Source organism: Amyelois transitella, chromosome 28, assembly GCF_032362555.1.
Source record: "Amyelois transitella isolate CPQ chromosome 28, ilAmyTran1.1, whole genome shotgun sequence".
In the NCBI taxonomy this organism is placed as follows: domain Eukaryota; kingdom Metazoa; phylum Arthropoda; class Insecta; order Lepidoptera; family Pyralidae; genus Amyelois; species Amyelois transitella.
The window spans coordinates 2,367,858-2,393,957 of NC_083531.1; the positions used below are offsets into that span (position 1 = coordinate 2,367,858).

At 36.2% G+C, this 26,100-nt stretch overlaps 3 protein-coding genes across 9 annotated transcripts in view; 1 reads left to right on the forward strand and 2 right to left on the reverse strand.

The window, feature by feature from the left end:
• Positions 1-26,100, forward strand: part of LOC106134387 (leishmanolysin-like peptidase) — a 59,971-nt gene that overhangs the window by 25,477 nt on the left and 8,394 nt on the right. For all 6 annotated transcript variants that reach the window (XM_013334418.2, XM_060952239.1, XM_013334420.2 and 3 more), the window contains exons 2-7: positions 2,889-2,989; positions 3,369-3,399; positions 4,501-4,583; positions 20,998-21,109; positions 25,301-25,430; positions 25,782-25,935. In XM_013334418.2, the coding sequence (XP_013189872.2) occupies positions 2,889-2,989; positions 3,369-3,399; positions 4,501-4,583; positions 20,998-21,109; positions 25,301-25,430; positions 25,782-25,935 (611 nt within the window). The remainder of the gene's footprint in view (positions 1-2,888; positions 2,990-3,368; positions 3,400-4,500; positions 4,584-20,997; positions 21,110-25,300; positions 25,431-25,781; positions 25,936-26,100) is intronic.
• LOC106134388 (uncharacterized) lies at positions 10,320-18,878 on the reverse strand. 2 transcript variants are annotated; one of them, XM_060952241.1, is made up of 5 exons: positions 18,716-18,877; positions 17,746-17,924; positions 13,222-13,414; positions 11,963-12,088; positions 10,320-10,490 (listed from the first exon to the last, which is right to left on the reverse strand). In XM_060952241.1, the coding sequence occupies exons 3-5, from the start codon at positions 13,408-13,410 to the stop codon at positions 10,329-10,331; spliced, it is 477 nt and encodes a 158-aa protein (XP_060808224.1). In that variant the 5' UTR covers positions 13,411-13,414; positions 17,746-17,924; positions 18,716-18,877; the 3' UTR covers positions 10,320-10,328. The 2 variants fall into 2 exon arrangements, with proteins under 2 accessions (XP_060808224.1, XP_060808226.1); XM_060952243.1 differs by lacking the exon at positions 17,746-17,924 and having other exon boundaries at positions 18,716-18,878.
• Positions 22,884-24,322, reverse strand: LOC132903542 (uncharacterized). Its single transcript, XM_060952108.1, has 2 exons — positions 24,032-24,322; positions 22,884-23,325 (listed from the first exon to the last, which is right to left on the reverse strand). Exons 1-2 carry the CDS (start codon positions 24,280-24,282, stop codon positions 22,884-22,886), a joined length of 693 nt encoding a protein of 230 aa, XP_060808091.1. The 5' UTR covers positions 24,283-24,322.

Here is a 26,100-nt window from a genome sequence, read left to right on the forward strand (position 1 = left end):
CTTAGCCCTCCGCTGTTTGTTCATAGATAATATTCTTCGTATGTATGGATCCTTCATGAGAGCCTCTTTGACCTTGGATTGATCGATAACCGTTCTAACGATCGGTATCATCTTCGGAACTTTCTTACTTACTTCAAACAGATTGAAATCAAGTGGAGTTGTCGAAGTAACATTCCTCTGTTTTTCTATATCTTCCAAGATTTTATCGAAATCTTGGGCCGCACCTCTCAGTGAAGTGTCAGCGCGCAAGTAATTCTCTAATTTAGCTATCAACTCATTTTGTTTCTGAAATACCTGCGATATCATGCCTTGAACGTTTTTCGGAGTTCCATCGTAATCTTGATCATTTGTTTCGTTCACAGGAGGAGTTTTAGGCTTGTCTGTCTCAAGAAAATCATTCGCATCACCTAATTCGTAATCATAGTCGTTTTCAAACTTCTTAGCTTGCAATCTGTATTCGTCTACATCTGTACTGAATTCAGTAAAGCTTGTGTCGTTTAAATCTGTATAATTTTTATGATTAGTATCATTATTGACATATTCGTGTACTCTACTAAGCGTTGCATTTGAAACACCTTGATTTTCTTCATCAGGAATGACTCCGGGTATTTTGAAATTAGTATGTTTTCTGTGCAATCTGAATTTGTTCAATTTCTTCATTATTTCATCTTCATGTATTCCTAAATGCGGCAAAACGTTGGTGACCAATTTTTTAATGCCGTCATGGCCAGAACCATTAAGGTTTCGAAATACATTTTTATTTTCACCGTAAATATTTTTTATTGAAGTGGTTTTTGTTAACGATAGTCTGGTGGACAGTTCTGGAATGACATTTCGACGGAACGTGTAGATGTCATCCTTCAAAGAACCATCTGTGAATAATGTGTTTACAATGAGAACATTTATAAACTTGGGATTTCTCTTAGATGGTTCTAAGAATCCCAAGTTTATAGCTAGCTGACTTGTCACTTATTTTTTAATTCTTCACTAAGCTATTCTGATGAACGTGGCCGCGTGGTTCCCGGCACCAATAAAAAAAAGAATGGGACCACTCCATCTCTTTCCCATGAATGTCGTAAAAGGCGACAAAGGGATAGGCTTACATACTTGGGATTCTTTTTTAGGCGATTAGCTAGCAACCTATCACTATTTGAATCTCAATTCTATCTTAAAGCCAAATAGCTAAACGTGGCCTATAAGTCTTTACAAGACTGTTGGCTCTGTCTACCCCGCAAGGGATATAGACGTGATAATATGTATGTATGAACGTGGCCTTTAAGTCATTATTGAGTTTTTTCTACCCCTAAAAAGAGACGTGATTAGTGTTTGTATATCAAGCATCAGTGGTCATTAAGTTTCATCATTAAAGAATGAATGAACATGGCCTTTCAGTCCTTTGATGACTGTTGGCCTTGTCTACCCAGAAACGTGCTTGCGGATGTCAGACGGGAGTAGCTTACTTACTCTCAAGTACAGTGGTCACAGGCGGGCCCAGGCCTCCTCTCCGGAAATTTTAAGACGCTAAATGATACTATGTTAGTAGAATAAAAAAAAATAAGAGAAGTACTATTTTGTTTTTTTTTTTTTTGTAAGATGCTTTTTCAGATTAAATATGTATTGTTTTTTATATAATTTTCCTTTTTTTTTTAGTTAAGTTTTTATAGTATTTAGTTTTAGATTATTTTAATTAGTTTGTTATACCTACATTATGTAACTATTGGTTGCATTAGGTACTTACATATCTTTCCAAAACGAAAACAAAGTAGGATGATAAATATTAATTTTACTTACATCTTGCTACGCTGGTGTGAATAAAAAATAGGAGTAAAGGCAGCAACATTTTAAAAAGTAATAAAAAAACGTATTGCTTCAAAATTTTATTGCTTATAAAATATTTGTCAAACGTTTCGGTAAGTAGATATAACACGCGGATTTATTCACCGTATTTTATTAGTATATTTTTTTGTTTGCCATCTGACTTTATGAGTATAAAAATAAACAATATCAAATCCTTTCCCTGAACACTGTCCTAGCTACCTATTTATACATACATACATATGGCCACGTCTATATCCCTTGCGGGGTCTTGAAAAGACTAAATGGCCACGTTTAGCTATTTGGCTTAATGATAGAATTGAGATTCAAATAGTGACAGGTTGCTAGCCCATCGCCTAAAAAAGAATCCCAAGTTTGTAAGCCTATCCCTTAGTTAGGTACTTTAGCCTGTCCTAGCTACGTCCTTGAAATCTAGTGATGTAATAACTCTGTAACGCAGTACTTATGTTTGTTTACACTATCATTGATTGTTAAACATCATTTGTCTTTGCAATAAAGGGGTCACACACAATTGAGATAAATGGACAACAAGGGTCTGTTCACACCGAAGACGAGATGAAACACGACATTTAAAAAGAGCGACTCAAAATTTTACTTTATTTGCATTGCACAAAGAGTTATTAATTGAATATTGAGTCACTACCACTTTCCGTGTGGTTTCCCGGCACCAATACAAAAAAGAATAGGACCACTCCATCTCTTTCCCATGGATGTCGTAAAAGGCGACTAAGGGATAGGCTTAAAAACTTGGGATTCTTTTTTAGGCAATGGGCTAGCAACCTGTCACTATTTGAATCTTAATTCTATCATTAAGCCAAATAGCTGAACGTGGCAATTCAGTCTTTTCAAGATGGTTGGCTCTGTCTACCCCGCAAGGGGTATAGACGTGACCATATGTAATGTATATAATGTTGAGTCACTGTTCTATCATTGTCAGTCAGGTTTTTATACGAAGCGACTCCCATCTGACATCGGCAACCTTTGCAGTAGAACCTATACCCGTATTTGATATGTTAACGTATATTTTTAATCAATATATATTTTTGTTACAGGTAATCCGAGGAGTGCACATTGAGCCAGCGCATATAGTCAAAAAGCGGAGTATAGACCAGCCTTTAAGAATTAGTATAGTTTATGACCATTCAGTATATAGGTAAGTTATTCACGTACTTAATTAAAATCAAAGCCTCTTCTTTAAAAAAGATCGATGTTCAAATCGATTTGATTCGTAAGCGGACGTATCGATCACAAAAATATCGAGGTCTAAAATCTCGATGTCTAAAATTGAAATGATTATATAAATCCATTTTATGAAAAACAAGATAGATAGAACATAATAACTGATATCTAGACAGTAAAATTAGTTTAAATAAATGCTTCGTGCATAGCCGAGCGGGTTTAATTAAAAAGGGTAGTTTCGTCTTTCAATTCATTTCGAGTAAAAAGAAAAACCTTAGGCGACAATGGCGCCATCTGTTGAGGATAAAAAGTTGCAAAGGTTAAATAATAAAATGTTTTTTTTTTTATTACAGGTTAGATCCGCAGAAGTTCTTCATGATTAATGTAAGTATTTACAATTTTTTTTTGGAGATTACTGTCTGTATTCTTCCTGGCTTTAGTCCCGTTTCATCCCCACCACTGGAGAAGAGCCCGGGGAACGCCCTTGACCATGGACCCTGGATTGGGTGAGTCAGGTTTTTACACGAAGCGACTCCCGTCTGTAACGGTAACCTTTGCTATAAAACTTAAACCCGTATTTGATCGTGGTTACACATCCAGTTGCCTGAATGTGCAGGTTCCCTCACGATGATTTTCATGAACCTGAGTCTTGCGCATCATGCATTTTTGACTGCATGCAATGCTAGTAAAGTCTGGTTTATTGATGGAATTGAGATTCAAATAGTGACAGGTTGCTTACTCATCGCCAAAAAGTATAATACGAAGTTTATAAACCTGTCCCTTAACAGACTTTTACAATCTGCACGGGAAAAGAGATTTAATTGGTAGACACTATATTTTTTCTTTGCCAGCCAGCCTCTATAACATGGCACGCGCGACGCTTTTTTTCATCGCGCAATAAGCTATTTCTGTTTCACTTTTTATTATAACGTGGAACGGGACAGCGATAGTTTTTCGTAAAAAAGGCATCTCACGTGCTATGTTGTGGGGTTATTTCTCATAAATAGAGCCTACTATGTCACAGATCTTATATCCCAGAGATCTGTATAGAAGTCAAAGGTTTGTTTGTTTGTTTGTAATATCTTTATTGCATAGAAATTTACACAGTAACAAGAAAATAGTATGTACATAGTTATAAAAGAAACAAATCAAAGGTGTTAGTCGTAGTTAGGTAACTTAGTAACTACTTAGGTAACTAGTTCTACATTCATTCATGTTTTTTAATGTAGACAATGTGCATTCGTCCATGATTTAGATTTAAGAGATCTATATTTGTATATTGACGTCCGATGAAAATGCTGCAGTGTAGTTTGTTCCACCGCTTCTTCTACACATGCGCTTTGGAAGCGGTCGTAGTTATAATTAGATTTAAGTGATGTGACGTCAATAAGTGATACCTTGTATCCAATTTTGAAAATAAATCTATTCTATTCTTAAGATATAGCCTAAAGATACGTAAATTATCAGAATTTTTATAAATTTCAGAACACTATCCTGCCGGAAGCGGTCAAGTTTTGGGAGCAAGCTCTCAAAGTGAGGAAGACCGGAGGACCAATCAGATTGAATAGGTAAGTGCTTTTGAAATGATATTGAAACGGGTTGTGTTACTTTAAGAAGCTTTAATGCAATATAAATACTAAGTAGGACAATAGGACTTATTTTGTTCTTGTTTGAAAAGTTGGAAAGAAGGTTTTCCGTAATGTGGGTATAAAATAAAAAAAAAAATATTCAAAATGTTTTAAATTTATTTATCACATTTGTTTACTATTTATATAGACATGGAAAGTTATAAATCTAGTTAAGATTATAGAAAAATATGTACCTACTAGAGGCCGCCCGCGACTTCGTCCGCTTTCCGGGATAAAATTTCACATACCAAATTTCATCGTAATCGGTTCAGTTGTTTTTGCGTGAAAGAGTAACAAAAATCCATACTGACATCCTGACATACTCACAAACTTTCGCATTTATAATATTAGTAGGATAATAATCGACGACATCACATTTCAACTTGTTTACAAAAACTTAAGATTAAAAAATATTTACAAATTATTTGTACTTTTTATATATGTTAGCCACGCATACAAACATCATAAGTAAACGAGTGAAAGCTTAAATTTTTGTTAATTTCTCATCCCGCTGTAATTCCTGAGGATTTTATCATAAAATAGAAGAGGGAAGAGAACGAGAGAAGTGCCGTGTGGTTCCCGGCACCAATACAAAAAAGAATAGGATCACTCCATCTCTTTCCCATGGATGTCGTAAATGGCGACTTAAGGGATAGGCTTACAAACTTGGAATTATTTTTTAGGCCATGGGCTAGCAACCCGTCACTGTTTGAATCTCAATTATATCATTAAGCTTAATAGCTGAACGTGGCCATATTATGCATGGTCCCTTCCCGCTGTAATTCCTGGGAATTTTATCCATAAAACAGAAGAGATGGATCAGAAATTGAGGAAATTCTCCTTGACCATCTCCTTGCCGCAGTTGGGACAGTAGTGGACCTTGGTCTTACAGTAATCACAGCAGTATATCATTAAGATGATCGGGAACATTCTAAAAAAAAACATTTGATAATTGTTTGTTTGTATGTATGCAAACTTTTTATTGCACTAAAAAATAAATATAACAAACTAGAGGCCGCCCGCGAGTTCGTCCGCATGGAAACCCTGTCAATCCCGCGGGAATTCTGGGATAAAAAGTAGCCTATATGTTATTCTGGTTCTTCAGCTATCTACATACCAAATTTCAACGTAATCGGTTCAGTAGTTTTTGCGTGAAAGAGTAACAAACATTCATACTGACAACCTGACATACTCACAAACTTTCGCATTTATAATATTAGTAGGATTACAATATAGTTAGCACCCTGTCACTAGTTGAATCTTAATTCTATCATTAAGCCAAATAGCTGAACGTGGCCATTCGGTCTTTTCAAGACTGTTGGCTCTCTCTATACAGTTATTGAATTTAGAAGAACATGTACTTACAATGGCCGTGTGGTTCCCGGCACCACCGGCATCAATATAAAACAAGAATAGGACCACTCCATCTTTTTCCCATGAATGTCTCAAAGATCTATGGCCAATTTTTGACCGCCTTCAAAATAGTAAGGTGGTTTACAGTGTGACTTGTATTATGTAGGTATGTTTGTTTGTATGTATGTATGTATGTACGAAACCGCTAAGCTTGCATGAAGAGAGTTATGAATGTGGATGAAGCGAAGGAAGTATGCAGAGATCGTGGCAAGTGGAAAGAGGTAGTCTCTGCCTACCCCTCCGGGAAAGAGGCGTGATTTTATGTATGTATATATGTAAGTTTGTTCGCGATTATCTCGCGTTTCGCTGAACCGATTCTGATGCTGTTTTCAGGAAAGTGTTTGTTACACTTACGATAAGGTTATAAGATTTAACCGAATTCAAAAGGTACCAATTGGAGGCGAATTCTCTTTTCAAAAGTTATTTAAAGTCGATTAACAAAAGGGTGCCGTGTGGTTCCCGGCATCAATACAAAAAATAATAGGACCACTCCATCTCTTTCCCATGGATGTCGTAAAAGGCGACTAAGGGATAGGCTTACAAACTTGGGCTTCTTTTTTAGGCGATGGGATAACAACCTGTCAGTATTTGAAGCTCAATTCTATCATTAAGCCAAATAGCTGAACGTGGCCATTTAGTCTTTTCAAGACTGCTGGCTCTGTATACCCCGCAAGGGATATAGACGTGACCATATGTATGTATGTATTAACAAAAGGAAATAAATTAAAAAAACACTTACGCAAACATAAAACACAGACACGCGAGCATGTGTGTTTCCAATGTTGTACGCTTTATGACCAGACTGTTGACAGTCATACCACAGTGCTTGCAAGTCATAAATTTACGGTTGGGATTCCCCACTACATCTGTAAACAGAAATTACCTATCATATATGGCGTGTTTTGTTTTTCGGTAATACCCGAAAATCATTTGTTAAGTTAATCATCATGACGTTTTTTTTTTTCAAAATGTTAATATAAAAAAACAAATTGTTTTTGTTTTAAATAAATCGGCTTTTATAATAAAGAGAGAAAAATAATTGCACTTTTTTATAAATGAACTCAAAAATTATACACAGATAAAAAATGGGCATTTTTCCTTTAAAGTCCCACTAGAGTGAAACCCTGCGGAAAAGCTAGTGAATAAATAAAGAATTAGACTAACCATGAAGTACGACTCTAGTCCTCTGTATAGGTTGAGCGGTTACACAGTTCGCGACCGGCGCAGGCGCAGTCTCCAACTCGCCGACGGGGCTACGGAAATCTATTTCCGTGTACGCAGGTGGGGGGTCCGGAAACTCGTTCACTGGTAGTGGGGGTAAACGGAAGTCGTCCTCTGGGGTGCGCCCTCGATAACTATTTGGTGATAGGTAGGAAGATATTGTGGGGGTTTGTCTGGGGGTGATAGGAGGCAGTGATGAGTCTGAAATTGAAGATTTGATGTAAGGTTTTCTTTGAAACAGTCGATTACAATTTTTTACATATATTATATATATATACATACATATATATATATATATAGTCTGTAGACCGAGCAAAGCTCGCCATCTATATATATATATATATATAGATGGCGCTGATAGTTTCTTAAAACGCGGTTCTTAAAATGTTTATATATCTTGGGAACCGAGCTTTTCTCGAACCTAGGACTTTGATAAATCGATTCCTTGAGCCGAAAAGCCCCTAATCTGTAACTTTCATGAAAATCGTTGGAGCCGTTTCCGAGATCCTGAATAATCCTGATTATATATATACAAGAATTGCTCGTTTAAATATATTAGATACTAGCGACCCACCCCGGCTTCGCACGGGTGCAAAATTCGGAAAAAATTATACATAAACACCTTCCTCTTGAATCACTCTACCTGTTACAAAAAACCGCATCAAAATCCGTTGCGTAATTTTAAAGATTTAAGCATACAGACAAACAGACTAAAATAGCGACTTTGTTTTATACTATGTAGTGATGACGTGGAACTTACTAGCTGTGCCAGCGGGCCGAAGGTTTAAGCTATTCGGGGGGGTGGGTCGTTGGAACAGCCTCGCTGAGGAGCCGGTACTGCTCGTCGGACTATCCAGGGACGTCTGTGGGATCACATCGATTCTCCTGTCCTTGAATTGGTCATACAAAATGGTCTCCTGAAAAAGTATTTTATTTATTTTATTTTATTCAAAAAATATACAGTCTTAAATAATAACTATATGAGAGATTATTGGCCATTTACATATTAACATACATACCATACATACATAAAATCACGCCTCTTTCCCGGAGGGGTAGGCAGAGACTACCTCTTTCCACTTGCCACGATCTCTGCATATTTCCTTCGCTTCATCCACATTCATAACTCTCTTCATGCAAGCTCGGCGGTTTCGGGTACTTTTGACCTGACCCTTTACCAGGACGTATTTACATATTTTCACATGTAAAAATCTAAACAGCCTGTCTGCAAAATTATACTACATAAGTAATAACTAGGACAACAAAAGAAAAAGGAATCAGAAAGGGACGAGAAAAAACACAAAGAATTGAACCTTTTGAGAGTCATTAAACTACCGGATTAAATCAAGCACATGCTTTTTACAAACTGTCTCGTTCTGGAGTTGAACAAACCCAGCTCGGAGCATACAGCAAGATTATTCAGCTCTTTCGTTGATCTTTTAAAGTACCTAGCTATTTTGCCAATAGTTACTAGTACTGAAAGGTACTCTAAGAAACGATGGATTCGTACGACTGGTTACTTTAAAATTTCTAGATTACGTGATAGTTGAATGTGGATTTTCAGTCTTAATAAATAGGTACGTGGTTATCTGTTTTATTTTTTACACTTCACTACCCAAAGGTTGGTTGGAAGAGATAGCTTAGCGATAAGTCCGCCTTTTTTGTGTAAGTTTCTAATAGGTTCTTCGGTATTTTGCTATGAGAAATAAAGATTATTTGTATTGTATTGTTTGGCCTATCAGTATCAGAATCACTCCATTTCTTTCCCATGGATGTCGTAAAAGGCGACTAAGAGATAGGCTCACAAACTTGGGATTCTTTTTTAGGCGATAGGCTAGCAACCTGTCACTATTCGAACCTCAATTCTATCATTAAGCCAAATAGCTGAACGTGGCCATTCAGTCTTTTCCAGACTGTTGGCTCTGTCTACCCCGCAAGGGATATAGACGTGACCATATGTATGTATCTCTTTTACGGACGCCTGAAAAGGTGTAATTACCTGAACAACTGATGTAGACGGTCCATAATCTAATTCCTGTCGTCTCTCGCTGACGCCGCTACCGCTGCATTCTGGTATGTCAATGTATACTACGTGTTCTTCTTCCTCCTTGCTTGAAGCTGCTTGGGGCGGTCTTCCAGGATCCTGGGTAACGACAAGTTTAGGAGTTAATAAATAAAAATATACGGGACAAATTACACAGATTGAGTTAGCCTCGAAGTAAGTTCGAGACTTGTGTTACGAGATACTAACTTAACGATACTATATTTTATAATAAATACTTATATAGATAAATATCCAAGGTCCAGTCCAGACCAATCTGAGAAAGCTCGTTTCTCGTCACGACCTGGCCGGGATTCGAACCCGGGACCGCCGGTGTCACAGAGGCCGTTCTAACCTCTTTAAATATTTTCTTGTGATCGTGAGCGGAATGCGCTTATCATAATGTCATTCCTAAAGTATCGACTATATGTTTATCAAAATAAATACGTATCTGATAAAATATTATATTTATCGTTTATCAAGGTACATTTTTTACATATTTTTGTAACAAGGTTTCTCTCGCGCGTGCTCGACGACTCTATATCGTTCCCATGGATGTCGTAAAAAGCGACTAAGGGATAGGCTTATAAACGTGGGATTCTTCTTTTAGGCGTTTGGCTAGCAACCTGTAAAGCCAAACAGCTGAACGTGGCTTATCAGTCTTTTAAAAACTGTTGGCTCTGTCTACCCCGCAAGGGATAGACATTTATGTTCTTTATTTATATTTTAGACAGCCTCTGTGGCGCAGCGGTAGTACGCTTGTCTGTCACATCGGAGGTCCCGGGTTCGAATCCCGGCCAGGGCGTGATGAGAAAAGAACTTTTTCCGATTAGCCTGGGTCTTAGTGTTTATCTATATAAGTATTTATTATAAAATATAGCTTCGTTGAGTTAGTATCTCGTAACACAAGTCTCGAACTTACTTCGAGGCTAACTCAATCAGCGTAATTTGTCCCGTATGTTTGTATATATTTATTTATATTTATGTTATTATGATTTTTTTTGTAGGTTTCAAATGTTTGTAAAGTCTAGTATTACATTTGGTACCTGAATTGGACTTTCGTCACTTCTCACGTAAATGTCGCTGGCGTCGTGATCAGGCATGTCTATGTACAGAACCGGTTCATCATCAGACTTGTAACTGATGGATTCGTCTGGTGTCTTCACAGTCTCCTGGAAATATGAGGAGAATATTAATGTAAATCATACATGTATCATATGAATGTATATACATACATAAAATCACGCCTCTTTCCCGGAGGGGTAGGCAGGGACTACCTCTTTCCACTTGCCACGATCTCTGCATACTTCCTTACTTTACTTTTAATGTAAATCTTTTGTTTTAATCTCTTCTACTTCGTTACCATTGACGCTATGGAAACTATACATATACTAGCTGTACCCGCGACTTCGTCCGCGTGGAATAGTTATTTTGGGCATCATTGAAGGGTGAATATTTTTCATTTTTTTCATTATGTCTTTGCTCCTTATACTCATAGTTGCAGCGTGATGTTATAAAGCCTAAAGCCTTGCTCGATAAATGGTATATTCAACGCAAAATGAATTTTTAAATTCGAACCAGTAGTTCCTGAGATTAGCTCGTTCAAACAAACAAACAAACTTTTCAGCTTTATAATATTAGTATAGATATGATCATGTTGTTATGCCTTACGGGGTACACAGAACCAACATTCTTGAAAATACTGAAAGGCCACGCTCAACTGAATGGCTCAATGATGGAATTGAGATTCAATTAGTGACTTGATTACTAGCCCATCGCCTACAAGAATTCCGAAAGTGGTCCTATTCTTTAGTGCTGGGAACCACACGGTAAAAATAAGGAAATATATAGAAACTATCATCTTTTTTTTTTATCCAGGAAATGGTTTATAAACTTGGGATTCGTCTTTTAGGCGATGGGCTAGCAACCTGTCAACTTGAATCTTAAGTCATACAGCTGAACATAGACTTTTTGAGACTGCGGGCTCAGTATTCCTGTGATGTCTACCCGTTAGGGATGGAGACGTGATTATATGTGTCTGTTAATGGTCCATTAAGGAAATTGCTAGGTGCTTACTTTTTTAAAATTATATACATTTGGGTAAGGTTAGTTAGTGTAGGTAGCTCAGAATCGATGATAAATAGATGTTGGCCGATTCTCAGACCTACTAAATAGGCTTACAAAATTTCATGAGAATCGGTCAAGCCGTTTCGGAGGAGTACGGGAACGAACATTTTTTTTTTTTTTCAAATCAAATCAAAAATATTTTTATTTTCTCTCAAATATCAAGTAGTAAATGCAATAGGTAAGAATATGAATATGAGAGACTGGTGTCTGAACTAGGCAGATGCCTGTATCTCAGAAAACCAGCCTCCCCCCCACTTGTGGTTAACATAAGTCATGATATCTCATGCACAATCTCATATGAAAACAAAAAGTATTTATTTAACTAAACATATGTAGACTATTACTGGAGTAACTATATTATACATATATTGAGACAAATGTGTATATAAATAAACATTAGTATATCTACAACATTGTGACACGAGAATTTTATATATAAGAAAGATAAAATATAATTAAGATATTTAAGTGCAACTCAAAAAAAAAAAAATAACTAAACTGCTCGATTACCACCAACCTGATTTATTGTATCAACTACACCATTGTCTGTGCCATCAGGGAGGTCAACATAAACCACTGGGTTCTCGTCAAAATCATGCTTTTCTTGAGCTGGTGTGGTCGGACTTTGGTTGTTTTGCTCGTCCTGAAAATAGTGACTGTTTAATTCAATATAATACATACATACAATCACGTCTATATCCCTTGCGGGGTAGACAGAGCTAACAGTCTTGAAAAGACTGATAGGCCACGTTCAGCTTTTTGGCTTAATGATAGAATTGAGATTCAAATAGTGACAGGTTGCTAGCCCATCGCCTAAAAAAGAATCCCAAGTTTGTAAGCCTTTCCCTTAGTCGCCTTTTACGACATCCGTGGAAAAGAGATGGAGTGGTCCTATTCTTTTTTGTAATGGTGCCGGGAACCACACGGCACTTTGCTTGTTGTGATAAAAATTGGTAAAGTTTTCATGATCGATCTAATTTTATTTTATAATGGTGACAGCGGTGGGATACGAAGCCTCCGAATAGCCTTTTACCTCTGTCGTTTTTTTCTTAATACTGTAGCTGACTCCGGTCTGAAATGGAAAAATAAAGATGAAAATACAAATTCAAAAATTTTATACATTATTATGGGACACTTCATATCACTTAATAATTGATATACTGCACTGCAGCGTTTTTTTCAACAATAAACCTCAAAACTATATCAATACTTAGAAAAGAAATGTAGACGAGATAATATATTGTTCTGATTAATTGACTTATATGAAATTTAAATAATATTTTTTTTTATGTATTGGCAATTTTAAATTTTAAATAGATTTATGTACAGGGTGTTCTAAATTTTGATTTAGGTTCAAATCAAACTACAATTCTTTACGAGGTTCCTTTGACAAACTGAAGCCAGATGTTTTTATCATTCAGATAATCATCAGTCCTATACTAAGCCTTTTTACAAAGTACTTTCTTTATATACCCTTTGATTTTTTGTTTAAGCATATCAAGAACAGACTAGCTCCGGCAACCTTTTATAAAATCGTATATTCTCCATAATTGATTTGATTCAAAGAAAGTTAGTTAAATATTTGAATCTCGATTCTATCATTAGGCCAAACGGCTGAACGTGGCCTGTCAGCCTTTCAAGATTGCTGGCTCTGTCTACCCCGCAAGGGATATAGTTAGACGTGATTATATGGATAGATGGATTCCCCAAGATGAGATGTAACTACTCGGCAATCTAGTAATTAATTCTCACTCATGAATGTCACTTCAATCTCACCTGTTGATTTTGAATCCCACTGCCTCCAGCTTCGGTTCTGGCAGCAGTTATCGGCCTCCTTGGCAGGTTGGCGTATCTGGAGGCCGCTTGGGAGTCAATCGTGGGCACCCCGAATGCCGGGAGATTGGCGTACGGGTAACCCTGGTATTTTGGCTGGTTGCTCGTCGTCGCGTTGGAACTAGTAGCCATGTTACTAAAAGAACATTGATTTTATTGTTTAAAATTAAAGGTATAGCGCACTGGCCGCTAAAAAAAAAAAGTAAATAAGTATTTATTGGAAAAAAATAAATTGTGATCTTCTTTTTGTTAATTTTCACAATAATTGTCATGTGCCATGTGGTTCCCGGCACCATTACAAAAAAGAATAGGACCACTCCTTCTCTTTCCCACGGATGTCGTAAAAGGCGACTAAGGGATAGGCTTATAAACTTAGGATTCCTCTTTTAGGCGATGGGCTAGCAACCAGTCACTATTTGAATCTCAATTCTATCACTAAGCCAAGCAGCTGAGCGTGGCCTATCAGTCTTTTCAAGACTGGTGGCTCTGTCTACCCCGCTAGGGATATAGACGTGATCATATGTATGAATGTATGTATGTATTGTCATGGATTAGAATTACTCACGTTATTTTTATGTTTTTAGTATATACATTATAGTTTTATATTGATTTACCAACACGTAGTTATTTTATCCCGGCATATTCTTTAAACAATTATAATTATAAAGAGTCCCCTGTATAAGTACTTCTATGCTTACAAGGTGGAGGAAAAACATAGTGTCCAAAAAATTCTCATAAAGTTTTAACGTAAATTTTATGTAAGGCACGATAATTTGATTTGAAGCTTATGCAGACGAACAAGATGAAAGTGAAGCTTTCTATTATGAAATTTTAAGCTAACAAAAGCTCATGAAACGAATCTTTGTGTCTGATTTACGTAACTCCGTTCCAGGGGCGAAGCTCTAAGTTAATTTATTAGGTAGTAACTCGGTCGGCCACCTTTAACATTACAAAATATTCGAAACTAACTTTTACCTGCAGCTTCTGAATTTGGCACCATCTACATAAAGCGACGAATTTAACGAATATAAGATTTTCGGCAATGTCCACGGGAACTATAGTTTTTGCCGGCATTAAATGTATCTCTCTATGTCATTCTCCAGACTCTTATTTATATACTAGCTGTGCCCGCGACTTCGTCCGCGTGGAAAGTAATTTTGGGCATCATTGAAGCCCTCTAGGATGAATAATTTTCCCCGATTTTTCTCACATTCTCCATTATTTCTTCGCTTCTAATAGTTGCAGCGTGATGTTACATAGCCTAAAGCCTTCCTCGATAAATGGTCTATTCAACACAAAAAGAATTTTTCAATTCGAACCAGTTGTTCCTGAGATTAGCGCGTTCAAACAAACAAACTCTTCAGCTTTATAATATTAGTATAGATATACAAATCTTCAAGAAAATTGGTTCAGTAGATAATGTCTGGGAGATCATACTTTCATTTATAATATTATAAATCTCAGTCAGAATATCATAACTGTCACAGCGAAGACCCACCTCGGGGCATTGGGCTGGAATATAACAGAAATGTAACAAAAATATCATTATTTGTTCTCCAAAAATAAACAGGACTCATTGTAAACAGTATTGTTGTTGGCAAATCACAGAGGAAATGAAGCGTACATTGTTTTCTTTTCAGCTGACTGTAAATACGAACGAAACAAACTTCTTTTTATTGTTTCTTAAAGACAAAAAATGATTTTCTTTACTATATTAACTGCTCAACACACACACTCATAATGAAGAGAAGATTTGTATTATATGCTTAGTTATGTTATATTATTATAATCTCTCTCTTGTTTTTTTTTTCAAAAAAAGATAAAATTCTTTTATATATATATAATAAATGTACAGTCAACCGCATATTGCCGCGCACTTTAGAATAGTACCACTCCATAGCTTTCCCATGGATGTCGTAAATTGCGACTAAGGGATTATAAACTTGGAATTCTTCTTAAGTAGGCGATGGGCTATCACTGAATCTCAATTCCATCATGAAGCCATACAGCTGAACGTGGCCTCTCAGTCTATTCAAGACTGTTGGCTCTGTCTACCCAGCAAGGGATAGAATAGAATAGATTTATTTTCAAAATTGGATACAAGGTATCACTTATTGACGTCACATCACTTAAATGTACTTATATCTACTACCGTTTCCAAAACGCATTGTAGAAGAACCGGCGGAATAAACTACACTGCAACATTTTCACCGGACGTCTCTTAAATCTAAACCGTGGACGAATGCACTGACTTTGACTACATTAAAAAAAATTGTGAAAATATTATAAAAACCTGACTATATGTATGTAGATACATCAAATTACCCGGCATGAAACTTTATGACGCACTAAATAGAGGCGAATTTACAGTGAATATTCCGTCTTCAGTTTATTGCTAGGTGCCTATATTAGGTAAACTTCGCTCAGACAAATTTAACGCCAAGTTTCTGAGAAATTCCCCTTTTCACAAATGATAAACAACAAAAGTTGCTCTTAATTAAAAAGATGGCTATTATTAGAATATCAGGACCAATTTTACAATGTTATTTTAATTTTTATAAATCTTTATTGGACTGAGGCCTTACTTACCTAGCAGTCTAAATTACGAATTTTTCCTGGAGGGGTAGGCAGAGACTACATCTTTCCACTTGCCACGATCTTTGCATACCTACTACTTTCGCTTCATCCACTTTCATAACTCTCTTCATGCAAGCTCGGCGGTTTCGGGTACTCTTGACCTGACCTTTTGCCAAGCCTTCCTTAATTTGATCAAGGTACGTTCTTCTAGGCCTTCCAATATTATTAGACACATAATATATAATCGCTGTTGGCTCTGTCTACCCCGCAAGTGATATAGACGTGATTAAATTTATGCATGTAAGTACATATAATCGCGTCTAGATATACAGAGTCCGGTCTTTAAAAGACTGAAAGCCCATGTTCAGCTGTATGACTTAATGATGGAATTAAGATTCAGAAATACAAAATTCAAAAATTTTTATTCATTATTGTAGGATACTTCATATCGCTTTATAATAGTCTAATCTATTGGTTTCACAACATTGGTTGACGTCAAATAAATTACTTAAACCTAAGTTTTCTGCCGCTTCCGAGGCGTCAGTGCAGAAGAAGCGGTAACAAACTGCACTGCAGCATTTTCTTCAACAACGTCAACGTCACAACTATTCAAACTAATATAATATAATAATAAACCTCTTCTATGTATATGAGTAACATTGTCCGCACATTTGTCACCTTTGATCCTATTGCATTATACTCCGTTTTACGTCACATTCAAAAAACGTACATTATCGCGGATTTGCGCAATCGATTGTCATTTGACAATAAAAATACTTCTGGTAATTGATGCGAATGGATAAAAAGCATGCAATATGTAGATATCGGTAATACCTATATATTTGAACCTTTTGGGGTAGAAACTCTGGGACCGTGGGGCCCATCTGCCCATCAGCTTTTCCGACCATTGTCGAAAAAGCTGATTGAGGTATCTTGTGACCGGGGTGGAAATTATCTGGCTCAGAGAATCAGCGTCGCCATTCAAATTAGCAATGCTGCCAGCCTCCTGGGCACACTCCCATATTTTGATGCACGGACTGTACATTTGTAAATTAAATTTTAGTTTGTAAGTAGTCTTTTTTTGTTTCTTTTTTATAAGTAGTTTTAGCTTTGGTTTTAATTTGAGTTCATTTTAATTATGCAAAAGTAAGTTTGTCATTATCTACTGAGCCAATATTCTTGCAATTTTTCGTATATTTATTTATTTACGCCAATAATACAACGGTAGTAGTGCACCTCTTAAAGTATTTGGCAAAGAATTCTTATATAACAAAATACTTATTATAACCTTGACAGTCTTCATTTCGAATACACAGGACAAAAAACAAGTATACGGGCAAGAAACTAAGAAGGGACTTACAGAAACGAACAAGTTGAAGAACATTCACCTTTTGTTATATTAATTATAATATCAGTTATAATCATTATTTCGTATATATATAATATATATATAATTAAGAGTCTGGAGAAGGACATTCACCTTTCATCCCGGTAAAAACTATCGTTCCCGTAGAATTTGCGAAAAACCTGTATTAGATAGATATATGGAATATCCTTTAATGCACATAAAATTAACATAATAAATTTATCCTAAGCTTATGTTATGGTACGAGTAAGAAACCTTAAGGGAGTTAAGGCGGTATCACTACCTACATTATAAAACAAAGTCGCTTTCTCTGTTACTATGTCTCTTTGGATGCTTAAATCTTTAAAACTACGCACCGGATTTTGATGCGTTTTTTTTCAATAGATAGAGTGATTCAAGAGGAAGGTTTATATATAATAACATCCATTAAATAGTGGAGAATTACTGTTATATTTGAGGTTTCTAATGTGATGTCGTTAATTATCATATTTATTCCGCTTCCATTGCCAAAAAAAAAAACTCACCAATTGTTGCTTTATCCTTTAAAACGAGACTCAGTCCAGTTGGCAACAGTAGAAGACGTATTATCACGCCCTTTGTCAATCCAAAAAACACTTTTTACACTACACTATATAAATTTTACTATATTCAGGTACATTATTTATAACACAATTTACGAACTTTTTGTTACGTCACAAAAATCCTATTACCTATACGAGTTTTATTAAACGTTAATTTCAACTTTATTCACTCAAATCTTTTATCTCGTATGTATCCATCATCAATCAGTACGTATTCCGCCGTGTGGTTCCCGGTACCAATAAAAAAATAAAGAATAGGACCACTCCATCTCGTTCCCATGGATGACGTAAAAGGCGACTAAGGGATAGGCTTTTAAACTTGGGATTCTTCTTTTAGCCGATGGGCTAGCAACCTGTCACTATTTGAATCTCAATTCTATCATCAAGCCGAAATCTGAACGTGGTCTATCAGTCTTTTTAAGTCTCTTGACTCTGTCTACCCCACAAGGGATATAGACGTGACTATGTATGTATGTATATTGTACAGACTTATAAGCAGTGACTGTGATTCAACGGATGTATAATATTTATTAGCAATAAAGATGTTGAATTGAATTTAAAATCTTTCGTAATGAGATTATGAGATAAAACAAAGTAAAAAATATAAGTATACATATATTAGAAAACGTGAACGTGACGTATCCCATGCGGGGTAGACGGAGCCAGTCTTGAAATGACTGAATGGCCACGTTCAGCTGTTTGGCTTAATGGTACAATTATTATTGAGATTAAAATAGTGACAGGTTGTTAACCCATCGCCTAAAAAAGAATCCCAAGTTTGTAAGCCAACGCGGCATAACTTTTCAGATATCTGCTAACACCCAAATGTAATGTCATCATTTTATATTATCATTTGTAAATCAATTTATTGACGCTGTGTGTAATACATTAAGAAAATTTGATTATTTAGTACCTTCAGACCAAGGATTGGTACCTTTCGGTTTTACCAACTATCTACCCCATTTAAACTGTCAAAATAACGCACAGATTAAACACCATACATTTCACAAAGCACTACGATACGATTCACAAAAAAAAAACAACGCACCAAGTCAAAGATAAACCTAGAATGAAGCCGTGATGATAATCGCAGATAAAAGCATTTCCTTATCACCACGATGATAAATACGTGCTACATTTTATCGACAATCATCGCAACGTGGAATATTTGTCTAAAATTGTGGGGAAATAATGGAGCTGTTGATACAACTTTCAATAATGTGACATGAACCGTTGCTGCACGTCATTAAAAAAAATCGGTTGTTTGTAAAGTCGGTTTACTGACGATAGTTGAACGTGACAACGTCTTAAGAAAATACTGATGGAATGGTAGCATTTTTCAAAAGAAAATTTTAATTTCATTTGTTTAAAAGATTTGTATGTATGTGATTGTGCCTCTTTGTTACTCGTTCCGCGCTCTCGCTTGCACTTCAAGCCTTACATGGAACGCCTCAGAGCGAGGTAACGCCGCATGAGTCATGTTTTTTCGTGCGTGCAGCCGGCTCAATCGAATTATAAGACGTTGTCACGTTAAAAAAGAAACAAAATAGGTACTATCATGTTATCATAATTCCTTGACTTTGGGAAATCTTAGGAAAAACAATCGTTTCAAGTATTTATAAGTTGTCAACATAAAAAACTTGAGGGTTTGAAGTTCATAACTGAGAATGTAATTGGCATATAATATAATGCGTTTTGATAAGAAAGGAATTTAGATAACACACATATAATCACGTCTATATCCCTTGCAGGGTAGACAGAGCCAACAGTCTTGAAAATACTGATAGGCCGCGCTCATCTGTTTGGTTTAATGATAGAACTGAGATTCATACGGTGACATGACAACAAGTGACAGGTAATTTAGATAATTCGGCCGATATTATTTTGTGGCATTTGGCAATATCCCAAGATTTTTTTATAAGGAATCTGACTGCGATAACTTTAATCTGAATTTAAAGAACTTGATTAAATAATGACTATTCGATAGGCTTTGAAAGTGGTGATAGAGATTTTGTGTTTCCAGGAGTGGTATTAACCACACCGTTTTATCTACAGTTAAATTTAAAAAAAAGTACTTTTTAACATAGAATTAACATTATTTACATAATATTATAAAATGTATTCCACTTTGATCAGAGAAAAACCTATTATGTGTCTATAATGTATTAATACAGATTCATATAAAGTGACAGGTTGCAAGCCCGTCGCCTAAAAGAGGAATCCCAAGTTTATAAGCCTATCCTTTAGTCGCGTTTTACGACGACATCTATGGGAAAGATGGGAGTGGTTCTATTCTTTTTTCTATTGGTGCCGGGAACCACACGAAACTTTTTATGTTTCCCATGTACTTACACCTACACACATTTTTTAGAGAGAACGCGGTCTTCGTAATTGGAAATCGTTTTGGGAGTTCGGTACCTTATAATTCCTACGGGATCTGCAAACCTTTCTCATGATATTTTTTTATACAAAGTATTAGATTTCTGAACTAGCGACCCGCTCCGGCGTCGCACCTGTAGCATATATAGACATATAAACCTTCCTCAGAAAACCGTCTTTCCAAAATTTAAACAGTAACAAAATGTGTTTACAACTTTTCGACATTGGTCTCTGTGGTGCAGCGGTAGTAAGCATGTCTGTGACACCGGACGTCCCGCGTTCGAATCCCGGCCAGGGCATGATGAGAAAAGAACTTTTTCAGATTGGCCTGGGTCTTGGATGTTTATCTATATAAGTATTTATCTACACTAATATTATAAAGAGGAAAACTTTGTTTGTTTGGTTGTAACGAATAGGATCAAAAACTACTGGACCGATTTTAAAAATTCTTTCACCATTCGAAAGCTGCATTATCCACGAGTAACATAGACTATATTTTATTTTGGAAAAAAATAGGGTTCCGTAATAACATATAAAAATAATTGGCAAAACAGCGTTTGCCGGGTCAGCTAGTTATAAAATATAGTATCGTTGAGTTAGTATCTCGTAACACAAGTCTCGAACTTACTTCGAGGCTAACTCATCTGTATCTAGTATGTATGTGTAATCGTATATATTTATTTATACATACACAGCACATACAGACATATAAAATATGGGGATTTTATAATATGTAGTGACAACAAAATGTTAGTAAGTGTAGTCAAACATACATATATGTTGTCGAAAATTAAAAAAAATATATATTTGTTTCAGGAAATGTCCGACGAGGCAAGTATTTGTGCGTGGTGGCATATCACATTGTATAGAGGAGTGCAATGCTGATACCATGTGCGGGGAGGTCAGAGTCCCCGAGGAGCATTTAAATGTGAGTACCTTGGCAATAGTGGTATAAAGAAAATACATACATACATACATATCGTCACGTCTATATCCCTTGCGGGGTAGACAGAGCCAACAATCTTGAAAAGACTGAATGGCCACTATCAGCTATTTGGCTTAATGATAGAATTGAGATTCAAATAGTGACAGGTTGCTAGCTCATCGTCTAAAAAAGAATACCAAGTTTGTAAGCCTATCCCTAAGTCGCCTTTTACGACATCCATGAGAAAGAGATGGAGTGGTGGCTACTTGGGACAGATAGAATTTATAAGGAAAACCCCTCTGTTACCTAAAATTACCACTATGTTACTTAAAAAAAGAACAAAAACATCTAAACTAAATCTTTATTCTATTAATAGATGTTTAATAATGTGATTTATTATTTACTCAATATGTTTTTTTTTAGTAATAGTTGAATTATTAATTAATATAAAGTAAAAACTGTCAAGGGACTAGTTTACCTGCGCAAAATTTGACAACGACCCACGTATCACTTTTTGGCTCGACGATAGAATTAAGAATCTTCGTGATGGATAAAGACGTAATTAAGTATAAATAGCATGTAAATTTTTCTTTAAAAGCGACTCTTAACTACAACTGTTCTTGTGAACATATCATCACGTCTATATCCCTAGCGGGGTAGACAGAGCCAACAGTTATCAAAAGACTGAAAGGCCACGTTTAGCTGCTTGCCATAATGGTAGATTTGGGATTCAAATATTGTCAGGTTGCTAGCCCATCCCTTAAAAGAGGAATCCCAAGTATGTAAACCTATCCCCTAGTCGCCTTTTACGACATCCATTTCGTTCTTGTGAACATACAATAATTTACAAATACACGTTTATTTATTTGGTAAAGATGTGTTTATCTGTGGTTACATAAATTTGTAATTCTAAGAAGGCGACTGTATCATATTACGGTATCTATTTCAAAGGCAAAATTTATTAGGGTACCTATCGTTAGCTTATCATTATCTTTTTAAATCGTGAGTATTATAATTATTGGAAAGATAAGCCCCTAACTTAGAATCTATGGTTCAATCAATCATTTTTTATTGATTGACTATATAGTCACGTCTATATCCCTTGCGGGGTATACAGAGCCAACAGTCTTGAAAAGACTAAAAGGACGGTCAGCTTTTTGGCTTGATGACAGAATTGATATTCAAATATTGACAGAAATAGTAATATTAATTGAAGCTAATAAGTATTGGTAAAGTCTAATAAGCTAGGCATTTCTCTTTGAGCCGTGTGGTTCCCGGCACCAAAATAAAATAGAATAGGACCTCTCTATCTCTTTCCCGTGGATGTCGTAAAAGGCGACTAAGGGATAGGCTTGTAAACTTGGGATTCTTCTTTCAGGCGATGGGCTAGCAAACTTGTGAATGTTAATTCTATCAGTAAGTCGTACATCTGAACGTGGCCTTTCAGTTTTTTCCAAGAGTGTTGGCTCTGTCAACCTCGTAAGGGATTAAGATGTGATTATAATTATGCATTTTCCCTGCTGAAGTAATTAAATTGTGTTTCAATTTGGTAATGGTAAATGGTATGGTAAAAAAAGGGTCAGGTCAAAAGTACCCGAAACCGCCGAACTTGTATGAAGAGTTATGAATGTGGATGAAGCGAAGGAAGTATACAGAGATCGTGGCAAGTGGAAGGAGGTAGTCTCTGCCTACCCCTCCGGGAAAGAGGCGTGATTTTATGTATGTATGGTAAAAAAGTAATGGATTACATTCCTTTATTAGCTAAATCTTTAACACCTCATTCAACTCTTGGCAAACCCAGATATCCGCTTGTTGCTACCAAATTATTTCTATGATTATCGTATTGATCAAATTCATTGCGTTGTTTCAAAGTAGTCATCTGCAATTTACGATAATTAGGAGCTTGAACTTCTCTTAATTTCTTCAAATCCTCATCGCCGTATTGTAATCTGACGATTTTCCTTTGTTTTCTTGGAAAACTCGGCTTCGGCTGCACTTCATACGAATTCGTATCTTTGGAATACGTTATCTGCATCTGTCTAGGATCCGCGTTCTCCGGTTTAGGCTTTCTGTACCTATTCTCTTTACGTTTCATCTGTTGAACGTGTTGTGTGTTAACTTTTACATTTTCAATTGGAGGCCCGGCGTTGATATCGTAACTGTATGTCTTCGCTGGTGTCTGTACGTCATTGTATGGCTCGTTATTTTCAATTAGTTCTCTGAAATTGGTTAATTACATATCTATACTAATATTATAAAGCTGAAGAGTTTGTTTGAACGCGCTAATCTCCGGAACTGCTGGTTGGAATTGAATTTTTTTTTTGCGTTGCATAGACCATTTGTCGAGGAAGGATTTAGGCTATATAACATCACGCTGCAACTATCTTATAGTATAGTATAGTATATAGTATAGCAAAGAAATAATGGAATATGTGAAAAAAACCGTGCCGTGTGGTTCCCGGCAGTGCCGTGTGGTTACCGGCACCAATACAAAAAAGAATAGGACCACTCCATCTCTTTCCCGTGGATGACGTAAAAGGCGACTAAGGGATAGGCTTAAAAAACTTGGGATTCTTTTTAGGCGATGGGCTAGCAACCTGTCACTATTTGAATCTCAATTCTATCATTAAGCCAAATAGCTGAACGTGGCCATTCAGTCTTTTCAAGACTGTTGGCTCTGTCTACCCCGCAAGGGATATAGACGTGACCATATGTATGTATGTATGTATGTATGTGAAAAAAACGGGGAAAATTATTCATCCTTGAGAGCTTCAATGATGCCCAAAATAACTATTTAACGCGGACGAAGTCGCGGGCACAGCTAGTGTATAATCATGCTTTTATCCCTTACGGGGTTGACAGAGACAACGCTCTCGCAAAGGCAGAAAGGCCACGTTCATCTGTATATATTTATTTATTTTTTACCTAGAATTCCTATACTCTTGGGCGTTTCTTTCATTCTCTTCAGACAACTGGTCGGGAGACTTGCCTTTAGCTAGAAAATCGGTGAGTTGTTCTGTAAGTGACGCTGATAGGAATTTCTTGGCTATCTGCTTGAGGTCTTCCACGTTCGCCGTAAGTAAGACGAAGCTGTCTGTTAAGAATCCGCCTATTAAAAGGTTTACATCTGAAAATGATAAATATATTTGATTAAAATACCGTGTGGTATCCGACATTTTAGCGTAGAACCAATTTAATATTCCAAAATTGAATAAAAAAGGCCATATCTTTCCTATGGATGTCGTAAAAGGCGACAAAAGGAAGGCTTATAAGCTTGTAGGCGATGGGCTAGCAAACTGTCATTATTTGTATCATAATTCCATTATAAAGCCATTCCGATAAAAATGGCCTTTCAGTCTTTTCTAGACTGTTGGCTCTGTCCACCCCGTAAGGAATATAAACGTGATCATATGAATTAATTTTGAAACATCAAAAGTACTAAATAATTAAAATAGAAATATGACTCGAAATTGGAATATAGAACACTTTTCAATTACCTACTTATTATTAGGTATTCAAACTACCCGCACGTCGAGATATATAGCGACGATGAGGTATCTGTATCAAATGGCAGATACCCATCAACGCTACTCTTTCCATACAAATATTCAGTATACCCATCAACATAATAATTTATTGCCAACTAAACAAACTAGTGTATAAAAAAAATACCCATACGAGCGGGAGAAACGGGTAGAAAATTAAATTACTCACAAAAAAGACGCAATACTGCCTTCAGCATTTTGATTTGACTTTAACTTTTATTGTTTTATTTTAACAGCGTTTTTTTTATTATATATAGTAAATATTTTTATACTGCCATTTACAATAACACAGGTATTTGAAAAAATATCTGATTTTTTCATATAAAAATTCTGATTTTTTCACCTAGAACTATTTTATTAGTAACTGTTACTATTTTAAATGAAACGAGTTCTTTGAAGACTATTCCGTGCGTTTTATAACTAAATTTGTTTTTTTAATTTTAATGCGACCTTATGAATTTTGATGTTGATAGTTTGTACCTACCTACGTACCTACCTACTACATAGTACAATTTCGCAACGAATACCTAGTTTGTTATCCAAATTTTATTTTTCCAATATTGATGTGATTTTCCCGCCTATTATTTTTAAAAACATTTCACGGCCACGAACACGAGGTTCACCTGACTTTATTTTTTTTTTATTTCAGGCGTGTCACGTTTGCAACAGCACCGGCCATAACTGCAGGGTGCTGCCACGGCTGCGAACGAAGATCGTAGAAGACGATATGACAACGGAAATCAACGGGAATGCACTGAACGACGGCATCGAGACTACAGGTTTTATTTTATTTTTATTTTAAGCTAAAGTAACCTAACATATCCGTACAAATAATAAAACTGTAACAGATCATTTCTGTGCAAAAAACGAGACGACGAGACCAGCAGAAGCCAAAAATATGATTTTTATAACTTATCTGTTATTCAGATCATTCTCTCCCGACCCGTCTTAGAAAGTTTTGCAGTTGCAGGCGGTCAGATTTTTTTGTACATATTATAATTCTCAGTGAACTATTTACGTTTTACGACGCGCGATGTCGCGAGTAACAGCTACCTAGTTAATAATATTAGTATGACTGCTCATCTAAATCAGTTTGGTCTTCTCTACAACTTCTAGCGTTTGTTTTTCAGCGATGCCTGAAGAAGAAATACTGGACGAGGTGCCCAAAGGGGTGGAAAACACCGATTTTGTGCTGTACGTGAGTGCTGTCGAAACGGAACGGTGTAGACGAGGCCTTACCGTCGCCTACGCATCGCATTGTCAGCAGGAAGCTGCTTTAGACAGGTATATAGATCATTAGCCTGACTATCTAAGCTAACGGCTTCGTCCATGGTGCATAAATTAACCTCTAACGGCCGCCATATTGTACTTTTTTGACATTTAAAGTATTGTCATGCTCAGTAATTTCGAATTTAAGCCCTTACAAAGTTACAATACTTATCTATTTAT

Excerpts from the sequence above, each read along its gene's own strand:
- LOC106134388 (XM_060952243.1), bottom strand. The coding sequence starts at position 13,410 with ATGGCTACTAGTTCCAACGCGACGACGAGCAACCAGCCAAAATACCAG. Across the intron at positions 12,089-13,221 it reads GTGGGATTCAAAATCAACAG|GACGAGCAAAACAACCAAAG; the intron begins GTGAGATTGAAG and ends CACTATTTTCAG. Across the intron at positions 10,491-11,962 it reads TAGTTGATACAATAAATCAG|GAGACTGTGAAGACACCAGA; the intron begins GTTGGTGGTAAT and ends TCATATTTCCAG.
- LOC132903542 (XM_060952108.1), bottom strand. The coding sequence starts at position 24,282 with ATGTCGGATACCACACGGTATTTTAATCAAATATATTTATCATTTTCA. Across the intron at positions 23,326-24,031 it reads CAAGAGTATAGGAATTCTAG|AGAACTAATTGAAAATAACG; the intron begins GTAAAAAATAAA and ends AACCAATTTCAG.